This window comes from Camponotus vicinus, unplaced genomic scaffold (genome assembly GCF_025532165.1).
Source record: "Camponotus vicinus isolate PSW18456_S1 unplaced genomic scaffold, iyCamVici1.0 SCAF_7, whole genome shotgun sequence".
Lineage (NCBI taxonomy): Eukaryota > Metazoa > Arthropoda > Insecta > Hymenoptera > Formicidae > Camponotus > Camponotus vicinus.
This window is the reverse complement of record NW_028141979.1, coordinates 12,657,836-12,680,718: the sequence shown is the minus strand read 5'-3', so window position 1 is coordinate 12,680,718 and position 22,883 is coordinate 12,657,836. Positions and strand designations below refer to the sequence as shown.

The following is a 22,883-nucleotide window of genomic DNA, read 5'->3' as shown; positions in this document are numbered from 1 at the left end:
TTTTTATTATAATATATATATAAAGACATAACTAATGAGAGCAATAGTAGAATTGTGCAATATGTATGCAATAAAGATAGATCTATGCTCTAAAATCGTTGCTTGTGCAAGATGATAGAGCTGTGAAAATGCAACATATTTTTTATTCCAATAAACACAATTTAAAGAAAAGCTTTCATTTTGCTCTTTCTAAAATACGCATGCCTTATTCTAGACAATACTGTCGGTAACATAACTATAAGTGTTGGTAATGTACTGACACTTTTAGTTATGTTAAAATGAGGGCGCCTACCCGTCGGAGTTCGGCTGCGACTCCGGCATCCTCTTAAATTATAATATATATTTATTTGTAATTTTTTATTGATTCAATTTGCAATTTTGATTTTAATTGAATTGTATTATAATAAGTGTAATTGAAAAATTATATTTTCAAATATTATTTTTAGAATAACATTCTTAAAACATGTATAGATAAAGATCAAGTTGTAAGTAAATCATTAGTAAATATGTTAAAAAAGTTTATGACAGCAGAGATCGCAATGAAGTTTACTGGGTCTAAAAAAGTTAATGATAAGTTTATTATGTGCAATATGATTTTTTATCATTGCATGAAAAGTTAATATATTTTTCATATTTTTCTTTCATATTTTTTTATGTATTAAAATAAAATATATTGTATTTCATTTAATTTTTAATATTATAGATATTATATTACTAGATAAAAGTACTGTGGATAAATGTTTATCTGAAAAGGAAATCTTGAGCACTTTAGGAAAAGTGTTATCAAATGCGGGATTGGCATGGTGGAAGAAAAAAAATTAAAAGTATTTCAACATCATCTGCTCCTTCTACATCTGATTCTCAAAAAGAAATGAATACATTTTTCTTTGTTAATACAAACGATCAAATAGAATTTGTAAGGACTAAAAGTCAAGTGGAGAAATTAAATGAATTGCATGATTCAGAATCTGATAATTCGGAAGAATAAGCCATTATATTTCAAGAAAATTTTTTGTTTAAATTTATATTATGGTTAAAATAATTATATCATTATTGTTTGACATTATATAATATCAAACAATAATAATATAAATGTTTTAACAATAATATAAATTTAAATAAAAAATGGACAAAAATAATAATGGTTAAAAATTTACAATCTATTAATACAATTTACTAATGTGAACAATTATAACGATATTATAACGATATTATTCACAGTTAAATAGATAATATGTTCCTGTTTAAATATTATATATTATAAATAGTGTTTCGACATTTGAAATCCGCGGATTAATTTGAAACGGAACCAGAAACCGATCGATGGCTCCATCAATCAGGAAGATATAAAGGCCCGTAAGGAATGTGCTCCGAGTAGCAAGGAAGGGAAGGAAGGGATGGCAGAAAGTGTTCTGAGGTTCGAAGAGTACGGTCGTGCCGAGCAGTATATCTCTCTCGTGATAGTGGTCATACTAATTACTTATTTGAATCAATTATCGGCTGATACAACAGTCAGTGAATCAAGTTGTAAAATAGAGTCCTTCAAGCTGGTACAAAAGTGTCACGGATTTCGGAGCACATTCCGGAGCGCCGTACGTTCATAGCCACGATTAACGATTAGACTGATACTACTCAGTATACGACAAAACTATTGTGAAACTCTTTCTTTTTCGAGTTAATAAATTGCTAAAAATACAATTTATGAAACTACGTTCAATTCATGTGAGATCATTTGGTCCGAAAACCGTTTCTCTTTCGAGAAAGAACTCAGCGATACGATAACATTTTTTCTGGTCCTTCGAGCCGGATCGGTGATCTCAAGGACACAAACATCGATAAGCTGGGAAGACATTGATTCTTATCATAAGGATCCCCCAACTCAGCGACGCTCATCTCGAGGATCCGATCAACTCAGACGCAAATACGAAAGGACGTCCTAAAGCAGTGACACTCATCCTGGTCTTCGGTCAATAAAGGGAAAACGAAGCAATGCTCACTTAAACACAAATATCGACAGCGACTCTTCGACATTTAAGGCCTGTATCAAGCTACAATTGAACACTTTAATTAACAATCTAAAATTGCATAAACTCTCTTACAAAATTCAAATTAAATCTGCTAGTTGTTTCCATCGCAGTTAAGACAGCAACACCATGGAAGAATTAATATTTCAACAGAGTGTTGTTATGCACTCTGTCGAGAGGGCACTGGACAATTTCAAAAAAATAGGAAAAAATAATTTAACGGCTAGTATAGTACGCAATCGATTACACCAAGTGACAGAAGCTTTTTCTCGCTGCGAAATGCTTCATGGCAAAATTCTCGCCTTAGCAACGAAGGAAGTCCGCGAAACTAACGTACACGAAACACGTACTTCACCCAGGATCGTTATCGGATGTGTGAAGAAGCATACTTGACGACCACGGATTTTATGGCTGAATAGCAGAATAAGTTAGACACGCAAGTAGGAAGCAATCCAAAGATTTCAGTAGAGCATCCGACGGATCAGAGCTTCATAACAAGGTCGACCTTCCGACTACCCCGGATCAACCTCCCAAAATTTTCCGGCGACGTATGCGAATGGGAATCCTTTCGGGATCAATTTACATCTTTAATTATTAATAATTCCAACTTAGTAGGAGTCAATCGTTTACAATACTTAAATTCTTGCGTGAAAAGCGAAGCGAGCAACGTCATTAAGAACTTAGCTTTAACCGACGCGAACTTTGAAATTGCGTGGAGTCTGCTCAATGCGCGGTACAATAATAAACGTAGATTAGTACAGGAACATATACATATCTTAATTAATCTTCCGCAAGCGAGTTCTGATTCCGCTGGATCATTAACAGTTCTCAACGACAAGGCCAAAATCGCGATTCTAGCTTTAAAAAAACTATAGCGAAATACTATAGCGCGAGCGTTGCTGGATCAAGGATCCGTAACTACTATTATAACCGAACGATTAGCACAGCAATTGCGACTCTCGCGAAAAAAGGTATCCGTGTCGATTGTCGGAATCGGTAATACTCAATCGCAAGCTCGACACACAGCGCAAATACATATAGCCGCGAATCGAATAGAGTCCGACTCCTTCCGTCCGACTCTGTCAGTCAACGCATTAATACTACCTTCGCTTACAAATTATGCTCCAATCAGGTCAAATCTTTTGCACAATCTAACATCTCTCCGCAAAATTGAATTAGCAGATCCGGATCCTACAAGTTCAGATCCAATTGATATTATTATCGGAGCGGACTTATACGGTTCGATATTATTACCTGGAGTTCGTCCACCATCAAAAAATGAACCCTTTGCTCAACAATCCATTTTTGGTTGGCTCTTATCAGGACCAACCCCTTCTCAATCATCCAATTTGATCAGGTCGATTCACAATTATCACTGTAATATTCAAGAGAATCTAGATTCACTGTTAAAAGGCTTCTGGGAGATTGAAGAAATCCCTACGCACTCGTTCTTATCGCCGGAAGAAAAACAATGTGAAGACCACTTTTTATCGACTCATTATCGAAATGTTAACGGTCAATATGTGGTTCATTTGCCTTTTAAAACCAACCCCCCTTTGAGTATAGGAAAATCGAGGCCCTTAGTTCTCACTTTGCATCAAAAATTAGAAGCTCGCTTAGACTCGCAACTCACAATGAAAAAGGAGTATAACGACTTCCTTGAGGAATACGAATGCTTAGGCCACATGTCTAAGGTTTGCACATCAGAAAATTCCGAAAGTCAAACAATCTATCTTCCCCATCACGCGGTAATTCGGGAAGGGAGTATCACCACCCATCTAAGAGTAGTCTTTAATGGATCGTATCCCACTTCAAACGGTCTATCGTTAAATGACCATCTTATGACAGGTCCCAAATTGCAAATAGATCTTTCGGCAATATTGTTACGATGGCGTCTATTTCGCTACGTTTATATTGCCGATATAGCTAAAATGTATAGACAGATTTTGGTCGACAAACAAGACACAGATTATCAAAGAATTCTGTGGCGTCCGCCAAATAAAACCACGGTACAAGATTATAGATTAACGACTGTCACATATGGCACGGTCAGTGCTCCATATTTAGCCCTTCGAGTCCTACAACAACTCGCCACTGACGAAGGTTCCGAGTTTCTGTTGGCAGTTCCAGTTCTACGTCAAAATACGTACGTTGATGACTGCGTATTTGGAACTGACGACATTCCATTAGCTTTGCGCACCAAAGAACACTTAATTGCTTTACTCAGTAAAGCCGGTTTCCAATTTAAAAAATAGGCAAGTAATTCGCCAAAACTTTTAAACGGCATTGATCCTTCTGACCACGGTTTAGCTCATTCAAAGTCTCTTCAAAGTGACGAGAATGTAAAGATATTGGGCATTAAATGGAACCCTCACACTGATATCTTTCAATTTGAAGTAATTCTTTCTGATTCCGTTCCGAATACCAAACGGTCGATCCTTTCCACAATTGCAAAATTTTTTGACCTGCTGGGGTGGTTGTCATTGTGTCAACAAAAATTCTCTTACAAAAACTCTGGCTGAAAAGTTATGCATGGGATGATATCCTCTGTGATGAATTATTCACAAAATGGCAACAATATTATCACCAATTAGAAAGCTTACGCGAAATTTCTTTCCCGAGATGGACAGGATACGGTTCCGACACAATGTCCATCGAGTTACATGGCTTCGCGGACGCGTCTAATTCGGCCTACGGAGCAGTTGTATATTTAAAAACAATTAAGGTTGATGGATCAGTGGACGTCACGCTACTAATCGCAAAATCGAAAGTCGCGCCCCTCAAACCTATGAGCATACCGCGAACTGGAATTGTGTGCAGCCGTTCTGCTAGCTCGCGTCATTTCCTTTATCAAAAACAATCTAGATCTAAAAAACGTTGTCTACCATGGCTGGACAGATTCCACGGTGACATTAACGTGGTTGAAAAACCCATCCTCAAGATGGAAAATCTTCGTTGCGAACCGTGTTCATTCGATACAAACGCACGTGCCAGAAGCAACATGGCATCACGTGCCTTCTAAAGAAAATCCAGCCGATTTAGTTTCCCGAGGAGTCAGCCCTCCTAATCTAACTAATAATTCCTTATGGTGGAATGGCCCTACATGGCTCAAGTTACATCCCGATCAGTGGCCGCACACGACCAAATCGCAATCCGAACAGCTCCTAGAAGAACGCAAGGACGTCTCGGTACAAATAGTTCAATACAAAACCGACTGGGAACTATCAACCAAATTTTCGTTCTGGATTAAATTAATTCGAGTAACAGCATATATCCTAAAATTCATTCGGTCTTTTAAATCACGTACGTTATCTCAACCTAGAAAAGAAATCCATAAAGGAATGGAAAATACGATTCCCTTCTTGCTTTCCACCGAAATCAGAGCAGCACGCGATTTCTGGTTAAAATTTATACAACAACAATTATTCCCGAAAGAATATCACTTACTACAAAGTCAACCAAATGTCCCAAGGACTAGCAACCTCAACACGTTGAATCCTTATTTAGATGAATCCGGACTAATACGGATCCGTGGACGACTAAGAAACGCGGATCTCCCTGACAACTCAAAACATCCGGTAGTCTTAGGAGCACATCCTATCGTGTCGTTACTTATCCAATCCACACACTTGCAAGCGTTACATGCTGGGCCTCAGCTCACCTTATCGATCTTGCGTCAAGAATGTTGGATATTGCGAGCTCGACAAACGATCCGAGCTACTCTTTATCGATGTGTTGTGTGCACTCGCGAGCGAGCTAAAATGAACACCGGATTAATGGGAGATCTTCCGGATTTCCGAGTTCGGCCATCAAGCCGCGCTTTCATCCATTGTGGGCTCGATTATGCGGGACCCATTCAAATCAAAGCGAACCCAGGGCGCGGTTATAAAACAAAAAAGGCGTATATAGCGCTCTTTGTATGTATGACCGTGAAAGCGTTGCATCTCGAACTCGTAGCGATCTAACGACACACGCGTTCCTTGCCGCTTTCGATCGTTTTTGTGCGCGACGCGGCCTTCTGACTCAACTCTACTCAGATAATGCTACTAATTTTCGAGGAGCGCAAAGCGAATTGTCAATCGCTTGGCACATCGCTATTCACGATCCAAATATTAAAAATCGATTAGCTAGCCAAGGAATTACGTGGAATTTTATTCCTCCTGCCTCTCCTCATTTCGGAGGGCTCTGGGAAGCAAATGTGAAAAGGGTCAAATATCACATGCAACGAGTAATCGGGACTCACACGCTAACGTTCGAAGAATTAAACACGCTCCTTTGCAAAATCGAGGCTTGTTTAAATTCACGCCCCCTTATACAGCAATCTGACAATTATGATGACTACTCCGCATTAACGCCCGGGCATTTCCTGATTGGATCCGCGATTGAATCAATCCCACAACCTTCGCTTCTCGAAGAGAAAGAAAATCGTTTAACTCGATGGCAATTATTAAATCAAATACGCGATGGATTCTGGAAGGCCTGGTCAAACGACTATTTACATACCCTACAACAGCGTCCGAAATGGCGAAACATACAAGGACTAGCAAAAAAGGGCGTATTGTTCTTTTGCAAAACCCGATAACTCCTCCAAGTCATTGGGAATTAGGTAGAATCACAGATTGTCACCCCGGCCGCGACGGATTGATCCGCGTCGTTACCGTTAAAACAGCGGGGTCAACATATAAACGATCGATCCGAAAGCTGTGTTTTTTACCAGTCGACATAAATAATGATCAAACTCAATCCGCACCGAAGGAAAAGTTATAACATACTCGCACCAGTAATGCCAGCATACTAATTTCTCAATTATATGTTTCCGCAATGTGACATTATTTGTTTGCGTTTACGAGCACAATAGAATTTATATAATATAATTCTATAGCCAGTGCCATTATGTATTATTGTGCGTTACTTGTATTACTTTAAGCGTCATTTAAAATGTAAGATAAATTTCCAAGCCATGGCGGGCGGCAAGCCGTTTTAATTCGGATAAAATATCCGAGGCGGGCGGTATGTTTCGACATTTGAAATCCGCGGATTAATTTGAAACGGAACCAGAAACCGATCGATGGCTCCATCAATCAGGAAGATATAAAGGCCCGTAAGGAATGTGCTCCGAGTAGCAAGGAAGGGAAGGAAGGGATAGCAGAGTGTTCTGAGGTTCGAAGAGTACGGTCGTGCCGAGCAGTATATCTCGTGATAGTGGTCATACTAATTACTTATTTGAATCAATTATCGGCTGATACAACAGTCAATGAATCAAGTTGTAAAATAGAGTCCTTCAAGCTGGTACAAAAGTGTCACGGATTTCGGAGCACATTCCGGAGCGCCGTACGTTCATAACCACGATTAACGATTAGACTGATATTACTCAGTATACGACAAAACTATTGTGAAACTCTTTCTTTTTCGAGTTAATAAATTGCTAAAAATACAATTTATGAAACTACGTTCAATTCATGTGAGATCATTTGGTCCGAAAACCGTTTCTCTTTCGAGAAAAAACTCAGCGATACGATAACAAATAGTATAAACATATTATATCATATGTATTCTTATAATAATATGAAGATAAAATAAAAATAAATTTATATATAATTAAAGTTTTTGTTACATATATCAAAATTTTAAATAATACATTAAATTTAAGTAAATTTATCACTGGCTATGTCATTTAAATTATATAGATTCTTCTCTATTTACTGTTCATTTACTGTGAAATAACTGAAATCAGATTTTGTACACTTTTTCTATGTAGTAATTGCACGAAAAGCGTTACATTTTGATTGGGATACTAAACAGTTTTGCTGTTCAATTATTGGAGAAAAGTCAGCATAACTGCTCAATAACCAATCAAAAACTGCATTTAATTTCTACCAGGGTCGTATGTTGTAAGAAACTTCATTAGTAAATAAAAATGTCTGCACATTTAGGGTAACTATTACGACGGACAAATTAGGGTAACTATTACGACGTAAAATATTTAAAAGTTCTTCTAAATTATTTTGATTTATGTTACATTTTACAGCTTACGTATGTCGTTAATATCTTTTACGTTATAGTCTTCATTATTTTTTACTTGTTCCGCTTTATGATATTCACTTTCGTCTTTTTGTTGTACATGCAGATAATTTATGTCAATGTTCGAATCAGAAATATCTATATCTATTTTGCCAAGTTCTTCATTTAAATTAGTATTGTTGTCTAGTGGAACATAATAATTGCGTTCATAAATTTCTTGGGGCTGAGAGATAATATTGCAATCCTCATTGTGTATTAATAATTGATGACGGTCCTGTTCTCTATTTGGTCCTTTTTTTCTATATTCTTTATAGCTTTCCATTATACTTTGAATGTTTGCTTTGTACTAGAAAAGAAAGAAATATCATAATGAATTATAATGTATAGAAATATTTTAATTATAGTTTAGTATGATAACTTATATATAAAACATTATTAATTGTTAATGCAACCATTTTGTTTATTAAACGTTTTTTAATTTTTGATTTTATTCAAAGTAATTTTCAATATAAATATTACAAAAACACTTACTATACTGTAGAATTACTTAACCTTACTTAATCGTAGAATTTCTGTTCTATTTTTTTTTCTTATCTTTGATTGATCTTTTCATATAAATGTTACAAATTAAAAATTAAATGTTAAAATATGCTTACATGCACTGTATAAGATATGCATATCTTTTTTGAAAATTGCCTCTAGCGCTGCCAAACATAATCGTGTAGCATTACGCGCTAGTACTAACCTGACCTGCTTGTCGTCGGTCGTCGCGTCGCGCGCTTTGCATCGAGTATCGCGTTCTGTTAACGCATTTCTTTAATCGAGTGTGTAATTAATAATTAAATGCGTTAATCGCTTATTAAATTCGTACTGTAACCGTTGGTAAATTCCTCCTTTTATCAATCGTGAGTGATTAAGTGCGCGAGTAAATTTGTAAAAGTGTCGAAAGTGATGAAAGAAAAGACTTCGCTTATTTGACGATGTGTCAGACTGCGTGTTGAAGAAACGACGTCTCGTCGACGACGATTATTATCGTGCAACACACTGGGCACTGCTATTTATCAGCAGTATGAAGAATCTCATTATTAAGGTAAGAATAAGTGAGTGAGTGAGTGAGTGAGAGAGTGAGAGAGAAAGAGGGAGAGAGAGAGAGAAAGAGAGAGAGTACGGTGCATGTGTGGATACGCGTGCATAAATACACCACACACACACACACACACACACACACACACACACACTGATTGTTACACTCATCGTGTGCAGCAATCAGCTGATCGCGTCGAGCGCCCCACATGATCGCCTGTATCGGACGGTGAGTTGCGCCGTCCCTGTCTACCTCTTGTACTCGTTCCGTAATTCGCAAACTATTTTATTTAATAATTTAAAAACTAAGCCTCGTAGACAATTTTGGTAAAGGGAAAATCGTCTTAAAATAGACTCGACAATTTATTTTTTTAAAGACAAACGTTTGCTCTGGATCACCCTGTATATATATATATTATTATATATATTATATATTATATATATATATATATATATATATATATAATATATAATAATATATCAATATAAATATTTTGTTATATATTTATCTTCAGGCAAAATCAATTAATATCTTAATCAACAATAATTTAAGCATATCGAGGAATGTCGTAATTATATTACGAAAATATTTCACAAAGGATGTAATAATGCAATTTACTGTGAAAAAGACCAAAGACAAACATATTTTTATTAAAATATATTTCTGCAAAGAATTATTTGGTAAATAATCAACATTAATGATTTTATTGATTAATATTTAATTCGTAAATATATATATTGCATTTTCAATTTCATTCAATTTTATTTTTAGATATATTTAACCGCGCAAACATCAATATAACAGAAAACTTTTTTCACAAAGTTCTCGGAAATGTTATTAGCAATGCTAAAGATTGGAATTTAGGAAGAAAAGCAAAATTAAAAGTACCTGATATGGTACATGAAGAAAACGATAAAGAAAGTAATGAAGGAAATGATAATCGATCACATAGAATACGGATCACATAGAAGAAATAATGGAAAGTGGAGACTTAATCAAAATTAAGAAATAAAAAAAATACTAAAAAAAAAATATTTTTGTTAAGTTATGTAATGTTTAAAAAATAAAAATTTAAAAAATTAAATAATCTAAAAATAAAAATTAAAAAAATTAAATAATTTAAAATCATTATCAAGTACATTTTTATTTAGAGTATTGGTATTGCTGTTAATATTGCATTAATTTGTTATTTATTTCCTTATTATATTTCTATAATGCAATATTCTAAGTTGTATAATTTTTTTTTTCAAAATTAATGTCATCTATAATTAAAAAACATTATTAATTTTATATTTAATGTTTTTATTTTACATTTCCTCTATAGACTCTATTTCCTCTATTCAACTTTTATATTCCAAGTTTTTCTGACAAAGATTGAGTTAAAAAACCATAGCCAGTATTTTCAGAATTTTCGCTGAACAGAAACTATGCAGTATTTACTTATTATTTTTTCTTGCTTATTTTCTGATCAAGAATGAGTTAAGAAACTAGCCAATATTTTCATAGTTTTCGTTGAATAGAAACTACTCAGTATTTACTTATTATTTTTTCTTGCCCAGTTTCTAACCAAAAGTGAGTCAAGAAACTATAGCTAGTATTTTCAGGATTTTCATTGAATGGAAACTGCCCAGTATTTACTTATCATTTTTTCTTGCCCAGTTTCTGACCAAGAATGAGTCAGGAAACCATAGCCAATATTTCCAAAATTTACGCTGAACAAAAACTGCCCAGTATTTACTTACCATTTTTTTATTAGTTTTTAACCAAGAATGAATTAAGAAACCATAGCCAGTATTTTCAGAGTTTTCGATGAACAGAAACTGCCCAATATTTACTTACCATTTTTTTTACTAGTTTCTGACCAAGAATGAGTCAAGAAACCATAGCCAGTATTTTCAGAGTTTTCGCTGAACAAAGATTGTTCAGCATTTACTTGCGATTTTTTCTTGCCCAGTTACTGACCAAGAATGAGTTAAAAAATTATAGTCAGTATTTTCGGAGATTTCGCTGAACAGAAACTATCCAGTATTTACCTACCATTATTTCTTGCCTAGTTTTAGGACAGTAACTGGCTATAAAACAATAGTCAGATATTTCTGGCTAGTTTTTGAACAGTTACTATCTAATTAATCTTAGCCAGTAAAAACTGGTCAATTTCTGGATAGTGACAAGTTTTTCCCAGAAATTTTTCTACTCGGGATGCTGCCATATAGCCCCCAACATAACGCTGTCATGGACAATGAGTCATTGTAAATTGAGAGAAAGTGTCGGTTTCTACATGTATAATCGAATATTCTTTTAAAATAATAGAGAAATCAACGTTATTATAAATAATCATTCTGATCAAAATCTTGCCTCGAAAGAAACATCAAGTGATTCTCTAACTTTAGTAAAAGCATAACCGTTCCATTATTATATTATATAACTCTGAAGATGAGAAAAAAACTGAAATCTGTATAAATTTTTAAAACTATCGGGTCTTCGCGAGTTGATCGAGGTATCGGTTTTCCATTTCGAAATCTCCGATCGGAAAGTCGTTTTGGTCGAAGCGGTAAATGTACCATGATAATCGTGTGAATGCGTCCGATATACATGATTCGTAAATATCAAAAGATACAGAAGAGTGAGAAAGAGAGAGTGGAGAGGAAGAGAGAGAGAGAGAAATTTGAAAAAGAGGCAGCATCCGGAGACCTCTCCGAGCCCATCGTGATCACACTCGGCTCGTTTCTTCGGTGATTCCAGCGCCGATGGGAACTACGAGGTGACGCTGATGACCAAGGCAACGGTCTACTATTCGGGATTGGTCACGTGATATTATATATTTACATATATTTATATTATATATTCATCCGTCTATTTCTACGCATGTATACAGGGTACGCCGGATACTTCGCACTTCCCTGTCTCATTGGATTTCTTTGCCAATTTTCGAAGTCGATCTATTTTCTTTTAATATTTTTCTTTTAGCTTTTAAATTTCAAACTGAAATTCTCAAGAGTGAACGAAGAATAAGTGCTTTCTTATTTATTTGCACGATGCATGATAATACATTTTCGATAACTGAAACTTCATTAACGATATTTTGACATTCTTGAAGAGATCAACTCTAAATTGGTCGAGAAATCCGTAAATAAAAGAAAATTATACGGGGTATCCTATAGATATACATACGTATATATATTTGGATATTGTTACGTGGTATGGACTGCAGTGTTATTTTATTGACCACCATTCTCCATCGTGATACGACGCGCGGTCGGCTCGTTCTCATATCGTTCTACGATGCGTCCGAAAAATCGGGCGAACTCGCGAGCTACCTAAATGCATCCGTCAATGCGGCTCGTGTTTGCTGTCTAGGCGAGGATCGACGAGAGTAGGTATATATAGGGAGTTCTAATACTGGTCCTCTCAGGGGGGGTGAGGCGCGAGGGGAACCGCGGCGCGGGGGAATGACGTCACGCGGGACGGAGGGGATTTCGGAGGCGCGGGGGCTGCGGGGCGGGGGTACGCTTGTTTCGGCGCATGTTGGATGTTTTATCGCAAGTATAAGCAATATTATATTACATACCCGGTTGATAAACGATATAAACAGTATTACATATGCCGATATCCGGTTTATAAACAATATAAACAGCTGCATTCCTTTGAAAGACAACGGGTGTGAGAGAGAGGGAACGATAGCGCGAGGAGAACGCGTGCGAGAGAGAGGAAACGATAGCGCGAGGAGAACGCGTGCGAGAGAGAGGGAACGATAGCGCGAGGAGAACGCGTGCGAGAGAGAGGAAACGATAGCGCGAGGAGAACGCGTGCGAGAGGGAGGGAACGATAGCGCGAGGAGAATGCGTGCGAGAGAGAGGGAACGATAGCGCGAGGAGAACGTGTGCGAGAGAGAGGGAACGATAGCGCGAGGAGAACGCGTGCGAGAGAGAGGGAACAATAGGTCGAGATGATCGCGTGCGAGAGAGAGGGAACGATAGCGCGAAGACAACGCGTACGAAAGAGAGAACGATAAAGACTTATAACTAGCGCGAGAGAGATAGCACGAAGGATGGGAACGCAAGGGAAAGGCGCGTAAATAATTGCAATTTTTAAGATATAATATATAAAATTTATTAAAGTGTGTGTATGTTATTATACATTTGTGTGTTTAATTAAAATTTAAAAAATTTTTTAAAAATATAAAAATATAAAAATTAATATAAAAATATAAAAATATAGAAAATTAATATAAAAATATAAAAATATAAAAATATGAAATATAAAAATATGAAATATAGATATCAAATAAACCGCACCTGAAACAGAAACAGAAAAGACTTATTTTATGTTAATAATTAATAATAATAATAAAAAAAGAGATATGTACCTTAGCTCCCTGGGGCTACTAAGTTCTGCCAGACCTCTAACCGTCCTCTATCCTCTTCCAGTATTCTTCTCTCTTCATATCGTGCAATCGATATATCACATATTTCATCATATAGGGGCTCCATCCCGAAGAACAGCCGCAGGTCAAAAATGTCAAGATATCTCCATCCGTTTACCTCGTTATCTTGACGACTCTCCGGGATGTCGCCCCACATATCTAAAAAGTCCTCCCGCGCTTGCCGCCGCACCATGCGCACCCACTGGCGATGTTCTATATTTATAAATCCTGGAATTTGAACTTCGTCCTGGAACTATAAAATAATGTATTAAAAAATACACATACACATACACATACGAACAATTTTTCACAAAAACACTACCTACCTTCCATACGAATGCCACTTTTAATATTACAAAAAATAAGAGGTCTATGAAACTCCTCTTCCATAGCGAATAATATTCAATAATACGATCCATGATAATCCAATGAAAATTAGCAATATAATCACCGTACACACACACTTGAAAAAGAAGAAATGCGATTTAACTCGCGTAGTTCTTCTCTCAGACAAAACTCGGAGACGACTCAGTGATCCTTGGTTTTTCTCTGTGCATCGAAGGGCCACACTAGTTGCCACAGCGCTTGCACAACGACATACGTTAACCATTCTTGATCCCTTCTAGGTCTTTCTCTATGCTCGGTATAGACAAATGGACCACTCGAGTGTTTATGGTACTCCGGTACTTGACAATATATAAACACCCCAGAATCATCTTCCACATTCTTTCCTAGGAAGAATTGCAACGAATCAACGCCGATGTTCGGCTGCTTTGCGCCTTTGTTTTTCTCCGTTCATATAAGCAAAGGTGATACGCACGAATTCTTTCTGAGATGTAAATAAATGATTGATACATCATGCTTATGTATTAAACACAAAGATAGCTGCTTTGTACCCTTGCTTCCCCCGCTCATATATCAGCGCCGATGTTCGGTTGCTTTGTGCTCTCGCGGTACACCCCCTCTCCCCAATATAAGTAATTCTAGATTTTTTCCGTTCGACGTATTCTTATCTCTCTCATTGAATTACGCGTCGCGTGAATTTATAAACAATATAAACAAATGGCGTTCCAGAATCATCTTACACATTTTTTCTAGGAAGAATTGCAACGTATCAGCGCCGATGTTCGGCTGTTTTGTACCCTTGCTTCCCCCGCTCATATATCAGCGCCGATGTTCGGCTGCTTTGTGCTCTCGCGGTACACTCCCTCTCCCAAATATAAGTAATTCTAGATTTTTTCCGTTCGACGTATCCTTATCTCTCTCATTGAATTACGCGTCGCGTGAATTTATAAACAATATAAACAAATGGCGTTCCAGAATCATCTTACACACTTTTTCTAGGAAAAATTGCAACGTATCAGCGCCGATGTTCGGCTGCTTTGTACCCTTGCTTCCCCCGCTCATATATCAGCGCCAATGTTCGGCTGCTTTGTGCTCTCGCGGTACACTCCCTCTCCCAAATATAAGTAATTCTAGATTTTTTTCGTTCGACGTAACCTTATCTCTCTCATTGAATTACGCGTCGCGTGAATTTATAAACAATATAAACAAATGGCGTTCCAGAATCATCTTACACATTTTTTGTAGGAAGAATTGCAACGTATCAGCGCCGATGTTCGGCTGCTTTGCGCCCTTGCTTCCTCCGTTCATATAAGCAAAGGTGATACGCACGAATTCTTTCTGAGATGTAAATAAATGATTGATACATCATACTTATGTATTAAACACAAAGATAAGAAAGGTTTAGACGAAATATATAAGGAGGATTGAAGCGCATCAAATCATAGTACGTGATTTGAACGCCCATCGACACGTCGGTTGTAAAAGTATAGCGGTGTTCTGTTAGAAAGATTTTGCGCGATTAATGTATAAAAATGGAAGTAAACGAAGATCACGCGTTGTCGGCTGACAGTGATTGCATTAGTGACTGCAGTGAGAATTCCACGGAATATATCAACAAAATAGTGTCTGTTGCGGAAATTAATGCTCTAAACGGACGTACAAAATTTTGTACCATATACTTTTATTATTCCACGGGTGGTGCTTTAGCTGTATGTCCTTCGTGTATGATTGCATTGCAAGGCGTGGATAGTCAAAACATGTATGCTATTAGAAAACATATAATTGAGACACTTGATGCGATGGATGGCCGATACTGTTCAAATTGTAGGAATCCGTTGTATCTAACATTTCCGTGCAATATGTGCCCAATTTGCACATTGTGAAAAAACATTGAATAAGACTGTATAAAGTGTACGAGCAACATGAGAAAAAATTAATTTCAATATGTACCGTTATAATTGTGATTATAATTATACTGTGGACGATGATAAACATTTTGATTCTGAATATTTTGATTATTATAAAGATGATATCGTCGATGCTCTGGAGGGTAAAAAAAATTTTATGAATGTGCAACGAATATCATCGGTGCATTTTCTACGCGATCGCGAACTCGGTTTACGCGTATCACGAACTAGTAAACATGTCATAGGACAAAGGGTCTGTGTCCACCTTGAACCTCCTTTTGATTAGCCTTACTCTGCAAGAGGGAAAATAGACGAATGTTCGATGATTGTAAGAAAGAAGAAGAAGAAGAAGAATTTGGCTATAAAAAGGACTATTACGACTATACGTGGAGAACGTATAGACGTGGAGAACTTATACTAGACGTGGAGAATTATGCGGAAGGTCTATCGTTTAGGCAAAGCTCTGTGCATTAATATTTATATAGATATTAAGAAGTGCGTAGAATTGGTGATGATAAACAATTTGCGTACTTCGCAGTATAAGAGTTGGAAAGATCCTAGACACGTAGCGATGATCCAAAAAAATTGTGACGATAATGATATGAAAATTTGGCGATGTATGCATCCAAGTGTCTATAAACGTTATAATTATTTAGTAAGCTCTATCACGTTCAAGATAGCGAACGGTATTGCTTATCGTGTGCAAAAGTCACGTGTAAGTGCTCCGTAGAAAACTGTGACGTAGTGTGAAAAAGACAGGAAAAATGGAAAACAACGAGCAGACTGAACACGATTTGGTGGAGCGATCTCACCAAATTGCAACCTTGGGCGAGTATTTTGCATGGCTGCAGCGTTGCGAGGAATTTATTAAAGAGCTCGAAGAACGCAGTCGTGTCAAGCGTCCGCGACTCTCGATCGAAAATAGACAATCTCTAGTAGCTAAAATCGCGCGACTCGAAGGTGCAAAGACTCGATTGCAGAGACGGTTTATACCCAGTGATGGTGATTACAGTGGCGACAATAACGCGGAAAGACTCGTTTGGCGAGAGATCGATACCGCGTTCGATAGCCGTATTCTGACCGGTGCTGTGATTAACACAAACTATATCGAACCTCGTCAATTTCTCGAGGATGCCACAGACATCGTGCTCGAGCAAGTGCAAGACGTTATAAAAAGACACAATTGTATAAAAGTGAATACTATATTCAACGGTGAATTTGTGTCGGGTGATAAGCGTGCGAATAAAAGTATCAACGAGAAACTGTGAACTCTTTCGCACGTCTGATTTACGCGAGTGGTACGAACGGCGCGTTATCGAACCCACCCTAGCATCGTTGGAAGAATTTCAGGAACGTGATAGCGGGTGGACACTGTCGCGAATACTCAATTTGACTGTTAATGTAAATAAATATAATCTTATGCGCGCGGGATGTCACATTAAATTGTCGCGAGAGATTACGGCGAAGAGAGCGGTGATTAACGTGCAATCTAAAGACAATGCGTGTTTCGCGTGGGCAGTGGTCGCCGCTCTATATCCCGCTGAAAATCATACGGAATGGGAATCATCGTACCCACATTACGCAACAGTGTTGAATCTCCGGGACATTGAGTTTCCAGTGACTGTAAATCAGATTAAAAAATTTGAACTTGCAAACAATATCTCAATCAACGTGTACAGCATCGAGAAAGAGAACAACATTGTCCCGATACGTCTTACGGAGCAGAAACGGGATAAACACGTCAACTTGTTGTACGTGAAAGACGGCAACAACGTCGGGTATTTCGCTTGGATCAAAAATTTATCCCGACTCGTGAGCTCGCAACTGAGCAAACACAATGGTCAAAGATATATCTGCGATCGGTATGTAAATATATTTAATATAAAATAATTATATCAAATAGATTTAGATTTTTTTTTAGATTTTTTAGATATGTCTTTATTGATTCCCCAAAGGGGTTACAATTAAATACATCCCTTAGCGTACATTTATTTCTTTCTTATCCTACATTTCTTACTTATTCTACTTATTCTAACTTACATTCTAACTTATATTAACTTATTCTACTCCTTTCTTAATCCTGCATATACACACACACACACGCTAAAACCCTGCTCTACTTAGCCTAGTTTGGACCTCCGCTTCCGGTTTTTGCTCGAGCTCTTTCCGTTTCTCTTCTTTTCTCTGCTCTTCCACTCCTCTCTCTTCCTCTCTCTCTCTCTCCCCCTCTCCCTCTCTCCTCTATTCCTCCCCCTTCTCCTTAACACTTCTTTCATCTAATCCTCACCTTTCCCCTCCTCTCCTAATACTCTTTCCACTGCCTCTTGCCAACTTGCCTCTTCCCCCCTCTCCTCTCCCGCATTCTTCCCATACATGTTCCCATGTCTCTCTCTCTCTCTCTGCCACACATTCTACATTCCTTTTTCTCTTCACTTTCCCAATACCTACTTTCTCTTATTTCATTGCCTAACCTGAATCTTGCCACCCTTTCCTATCTCACCTCCGACCAACCCTTCTTTAGGTACTCTGGTATTCCCTCACTCCTTATTCTCTTATACCATTTATTAAATCTCGACACTTCTATTTTTTCCATCCTTTCCTCTCTCTGCTCCTCCTTCTCTTTCCTTTCTACTGCTTCATACCCTATCATTCCTTCCTCTCCTTCCCTTTTCCACGCTAATTCTTCTAAACCTTTTCCTTTGAAAAATTCCTCTCTCTCCTTTTCCCAGTTTGATACCCTTCTACCCTTCTCTAACCTTTTCTTAATTTCTTCCAAGCAATCTTTCGCTAATTTACCTCCTTTTCCTTCCTCTAATCTTTTCTCGAAGTTCCACACCCTTCTTGCTGCTCTACCTCTAAGTTTCTCTTTCTAGTTCTTTCCTTACCATATATGTTGGTGTCCTCCTATCTACTCCTAGTATCCATTTTAAAAATCTTTCTTCCACTCTTTCCATTTTTTCCCTTTCCTTCCATCCCTAAATCTCGGCTCCGTAGCTTAACACCGTCCAGACCAACGCATCAAACAGCCATATTCTTTTTCTTACGTCCTTCCCAAATTTCCTTTTCCCTATGCTCCACACTTGTCCCATAATTCCCATTGCCTTTCTTACTCTGACTTTTATGTGTCCCTCTTGTCTGCCATTCGATTGAAAGACATATCCTAAGTATTTTATCTCTTTAACCTCCTCTATCTCCTTCCCCTTCCACATCCACTTAACTCTTTTTCTCCTACCTCCTCCCTTTCTAAATATCATTATCTTAGTTTTCATCACATTCACCTCTTTTTATCAATATATCTTTCCATTCTTGCTAGCATTGCCTTCATCTCATCTTTCTCTTCCGCCACCAGTACCATATCGTCCGCATATGCCATCGAGTATATCTTCCCCTCTCCCAGCTTAATCCCTCCCCATCTCCCCCTAGCCATATCCTCTTCCAAGTCTGCAATCACAATATTAAATAACAGCGGACTTAGCGGACATCCCTGTCTTACACCTCTCCCCGTCCAAAATTCCTCACTTATCTCTTCTTCTATCCTCACTCTACTCTTTGTCTCCCTTAATATCTCCTCTATTCTCTCTACCAACCCCTCTCTAACCCCTCTCTCCCTTAGAGCTCTTGTCAACACCTCCCTGTCTACCGAGTCGAAGGCCGCTCTTAGATCTATAAACACGCTTATCAGCTTCTTTTTCTCCCTGTGAATCTGCCTTTGCGCTAAATAATTCATTACATATGCGTTACCCCCTTTCCCTTTCTAAATCCTCTGATTTTCCGGTATTATACCCTTTTCTTCTATTTCTTCCCTTAACCTTTCCATCAGAATCGACGTGTAAATCTTATACAGCGTCGGCATGAGTGTAACTGCCCTGTAATCCGTAACCTTATCTCCTTCCCCTTTTTTCACTATCGGCGCGATTATCCCTTCCTTCCATCCCTCCGGCCACCCCTCTCCCCTCCATACTCTATTACAAATCTTCGAAACCCATTTTCTTATTTCTTCTCCTCCATATCTCCATACCTCATTTGGTATGCCGTCTAAACCTACTGCCTTATTTAACCTTAATTTATTCATAACTTTGTTGACTTCCTCCCATTTTATGTCTCTCTCCTGCACTCTTCTATTTCCTTTCTCTTTTCCTTTAAGAACTCTCTCTTCCACCCCTCCTAACAGTTCCATAAAATGTTCCTTCCATTCCTTCATCTTCATCCCTTCATCTACTCCTTTCGTTTTCCTCCTCTCCCTATTTACTATCTCCCATACCTTGCTTTCTATTCTCGCTTCTCCTGCCTCCCTTATTAATCTTTCTCCCTCCTCCTTCTTTTTCCTTTTACACATCTCCCTATACTTTCTCTTTTCTTCTCTATATCTTTCTCCCCCTTCTTCCACTTTCCTCCATCTTCTCAACTCCTGTCTCACTTTTTTCTTTTCCCTTACACATTCCTTATCTCACCACCCCTGTCTTCTTCTCTCCCTCCTATTATCTCCTTTCCCACACTCTTCTAAAGCTTTCTTTATTCTTTCATTCATTTTCTCTATCTCTTCTCCCACCTCTCTTTCGTTCCCTCCTATATCTATCCCTCCTATTTCCCTCCTAAATTTCTCTCTCACTTCCTCGTCCCATATCCCCCTTTTGCCCCCTTGTCTCGTACTCTTTCCCTTTTCCCATTTACCTTCTTCCCTTATCCAACAAATTACTGGGTGATGATCCGAGTCAATATCTTCTCCTATTTCTAGTCTTTCTATTCTTTCCCGTAATCTAATTATATCAAATAATTTATATAAAATAAAAAATCTTATAATAAAATTGTAATTTACAGATGCTTGCACTATTTTAGTTCGAACGACAAGCTGCAGTCACATACGGTCGACTGTGGAAAGATGAACGACTGCGCTATCCGGTTACCGAGCGATAAAGACAAGTGGCTCGAGTTCAACAACTACAACAGGAAAGAGCGGCTTCCATTCATCGTATACGCCGACTTGGAATGCGTTTTGGCCAAGATGGAGGAAGAACAGCAAAATTTGTACCAACACCATCGGGTATTTAGTATAGCGTATTATGTACATTGCTCGTACGACGAATCGTTATCCGCGTACCATTTTCGTTGCAGTACCGATTGCGTTTTCGTGGTTCGTCGAAGAACTTCAAAATTTAGCAATTCGCGTTAAGACTATTTTAACGACAAATGTCCCCATGGTAAATTTAACATCGGACGAGTGGGAAAAATTTCACAGCGCAACGCATTGTCATATATGTGAAAAACCGTTTACGCAAAAAGATGATACACGCGTGCGCGATCATTGTCATTTAACCGGACGGTACAGAGGTCCCGCGCACTCAAATTGCAATCTAAATTACAAAGAATCTTTTTGCATTCCCATAGCCTTTCACAATTTATCCGGTTATGATGAGCATTTCATTATCAAGGATATAGCCACAGCGTTCGAAGAGAAAATCGATTTACTTCCGATAACCAAGGAAAAATATATTTCGTTTACGAAAAATGTTAACCTTAAGGAAGACAATTGGAAAAATCATGTAAAATTACGCTTCATCGATTCATACAAATTTCTTACGGCAAGTCTCGACAAATTGACATCTTTTTTAGAGAAAGATAAACTCAAAATTTTACATTCTAAATTTCAAAATTTATTTGCAGAAAATTTCAATTTATTAACATGGAAAGGCGTCTTTCCGTACGAATACGTCGACTCTGTAGATAGGTTGCAAGATACGTGTTTACAACCGCGCGAATCGTTTTACAGTTCTTTGACCGGTGAAACTATATCCGAGAGCGATTACGCGCACGCCGAGAATATCTGGACGCGATTCTCATTCGAACGCTAGGCGAATATAACGATTTGTACCTGAAAATCGACGTCTTGTTATTAGCCGATATTTTTGAAAACTTTCGCGATAGTTGCATCGAAAGTTACGGACTCGACCCCGCGTATTATTATACTCTTCCCGGATACACGTGGGATGCCATGTTGAAGCATACCAAGATTACGTTCGAATTGCTTACCGACATCGATATGGTTATGTTTATCGAACGCGGTATACGCGGTGGTCTGAGAATGTTCCAACAGATACGCTCGCGCTAATAACAAGTACATGCAATCGTACGATCCATCGAAACCATCATACTTGATGTATTTTGACGTTAATAATTTATACGGATGAGCAATGTGTCAACCGGCCTGTTGTGTTGCCTTACGCCGATTTTCGATGGGTCGATGACGTGTCGAATTTTGACGTAGCATCTATCGCGTTAGATTCGCCTACGGGTTATATCCTCGAAGTCGATCCCGCAACATCTTCACGATACGCACACTGACCTACCGTTTTGCCCGACACGCGACAAGCCGTTATACGATAAGAAGCGTTACGTGATACACTACCGTAACCTACAGCAATGTACGCGACACGGTCTTCGTGTAACAAAAATATATCGCGTATTACAATTTACACAATCTCCGTGGCTTCGCAGTTATATCGAATTAAATACACAGTTTAGAACACTCGCGAAAAATGATTTTAAAAAAAATTTATACAAATTAATGAACAATGCGGTATTTGGCAAAAGGATGGAAAATGTGCGTAATCGTGTCGATGTAAAATTATTGACAAAGTGGGACGGACGATACGGCGCAGAAGCGATGATCGCCAAACCAAATTTCCATAGTCGAAGCGTCTTTTCGGAAAATTTAATCGCCGTAAAATTGCGCAAACTGGAAGTAAAATTTTATAAACCAATCTACACACGTCAGTATGTACTCGACATATCGAAAGAGTGTCTGTACGAATTTCACCACGAGTACATGTTTCCTCTGTATCGCGACAAATGCCGGGTAATGTACACCGACACAGATAGTCTAATATATCACGTCGAGTGCGTCGATGTGTATGAAAACATGAAGCGCGATATCGCTAGATTCGATACGAGCGATTATGCTGTAGGCAATGCGTATGGTATACTGCTCGCGAACAAAAAAGTACCGGGCTTGATGAAGGATGAAAACAATGGCGCGATAATGACCGAATTCGTCGGGCTTAGAGCAAAAATGTACGCGGTGA

General features: G+C 38.0%; 1 protein-coding gene across 1 annotated transcript; it reads left to right on the top strand.

Moving 5' to 3' along the window:
• The first annotated feature begins 1,397 nt into the window (after window positions 1-1,397).
• On the top strand, window positions 1,398-4,279 carry LOC145974179 (uncharacterized). The gene is made up of 2 exons (XM_083104001.1): window positions 1,398-1,550; window positions 2,900-4,279. The coding sequence occupies exons 1-2, from the start codon at window positions 1,398-1,400 to the stop codon at window positions 4,277-4,279; spliced, it is 1,533 nt and encodes a 510-aa protein (XP_082960127.1).
• Window positions 4,280-22,883: the final 18,604 nt, after the last annotated feature.

Bases quoted from the DNA above. Each gene is read 5' to 3' on its own strand.
- LOC145974179 (XM_083104001.1), top strand. From the start codon at position 1,398: ATGGCAGAAAGTGTTCTGAGGTTCGAAGAGTACGGTCGTGCCGAGCAG. The intron at 1,551-2,899 runs GTACAAAAGTGT...AAAAAACTATAG, and splicing joins AAATAGAGTCCTTCAAGCTG to CGAAATACTATAGCGCGAGC.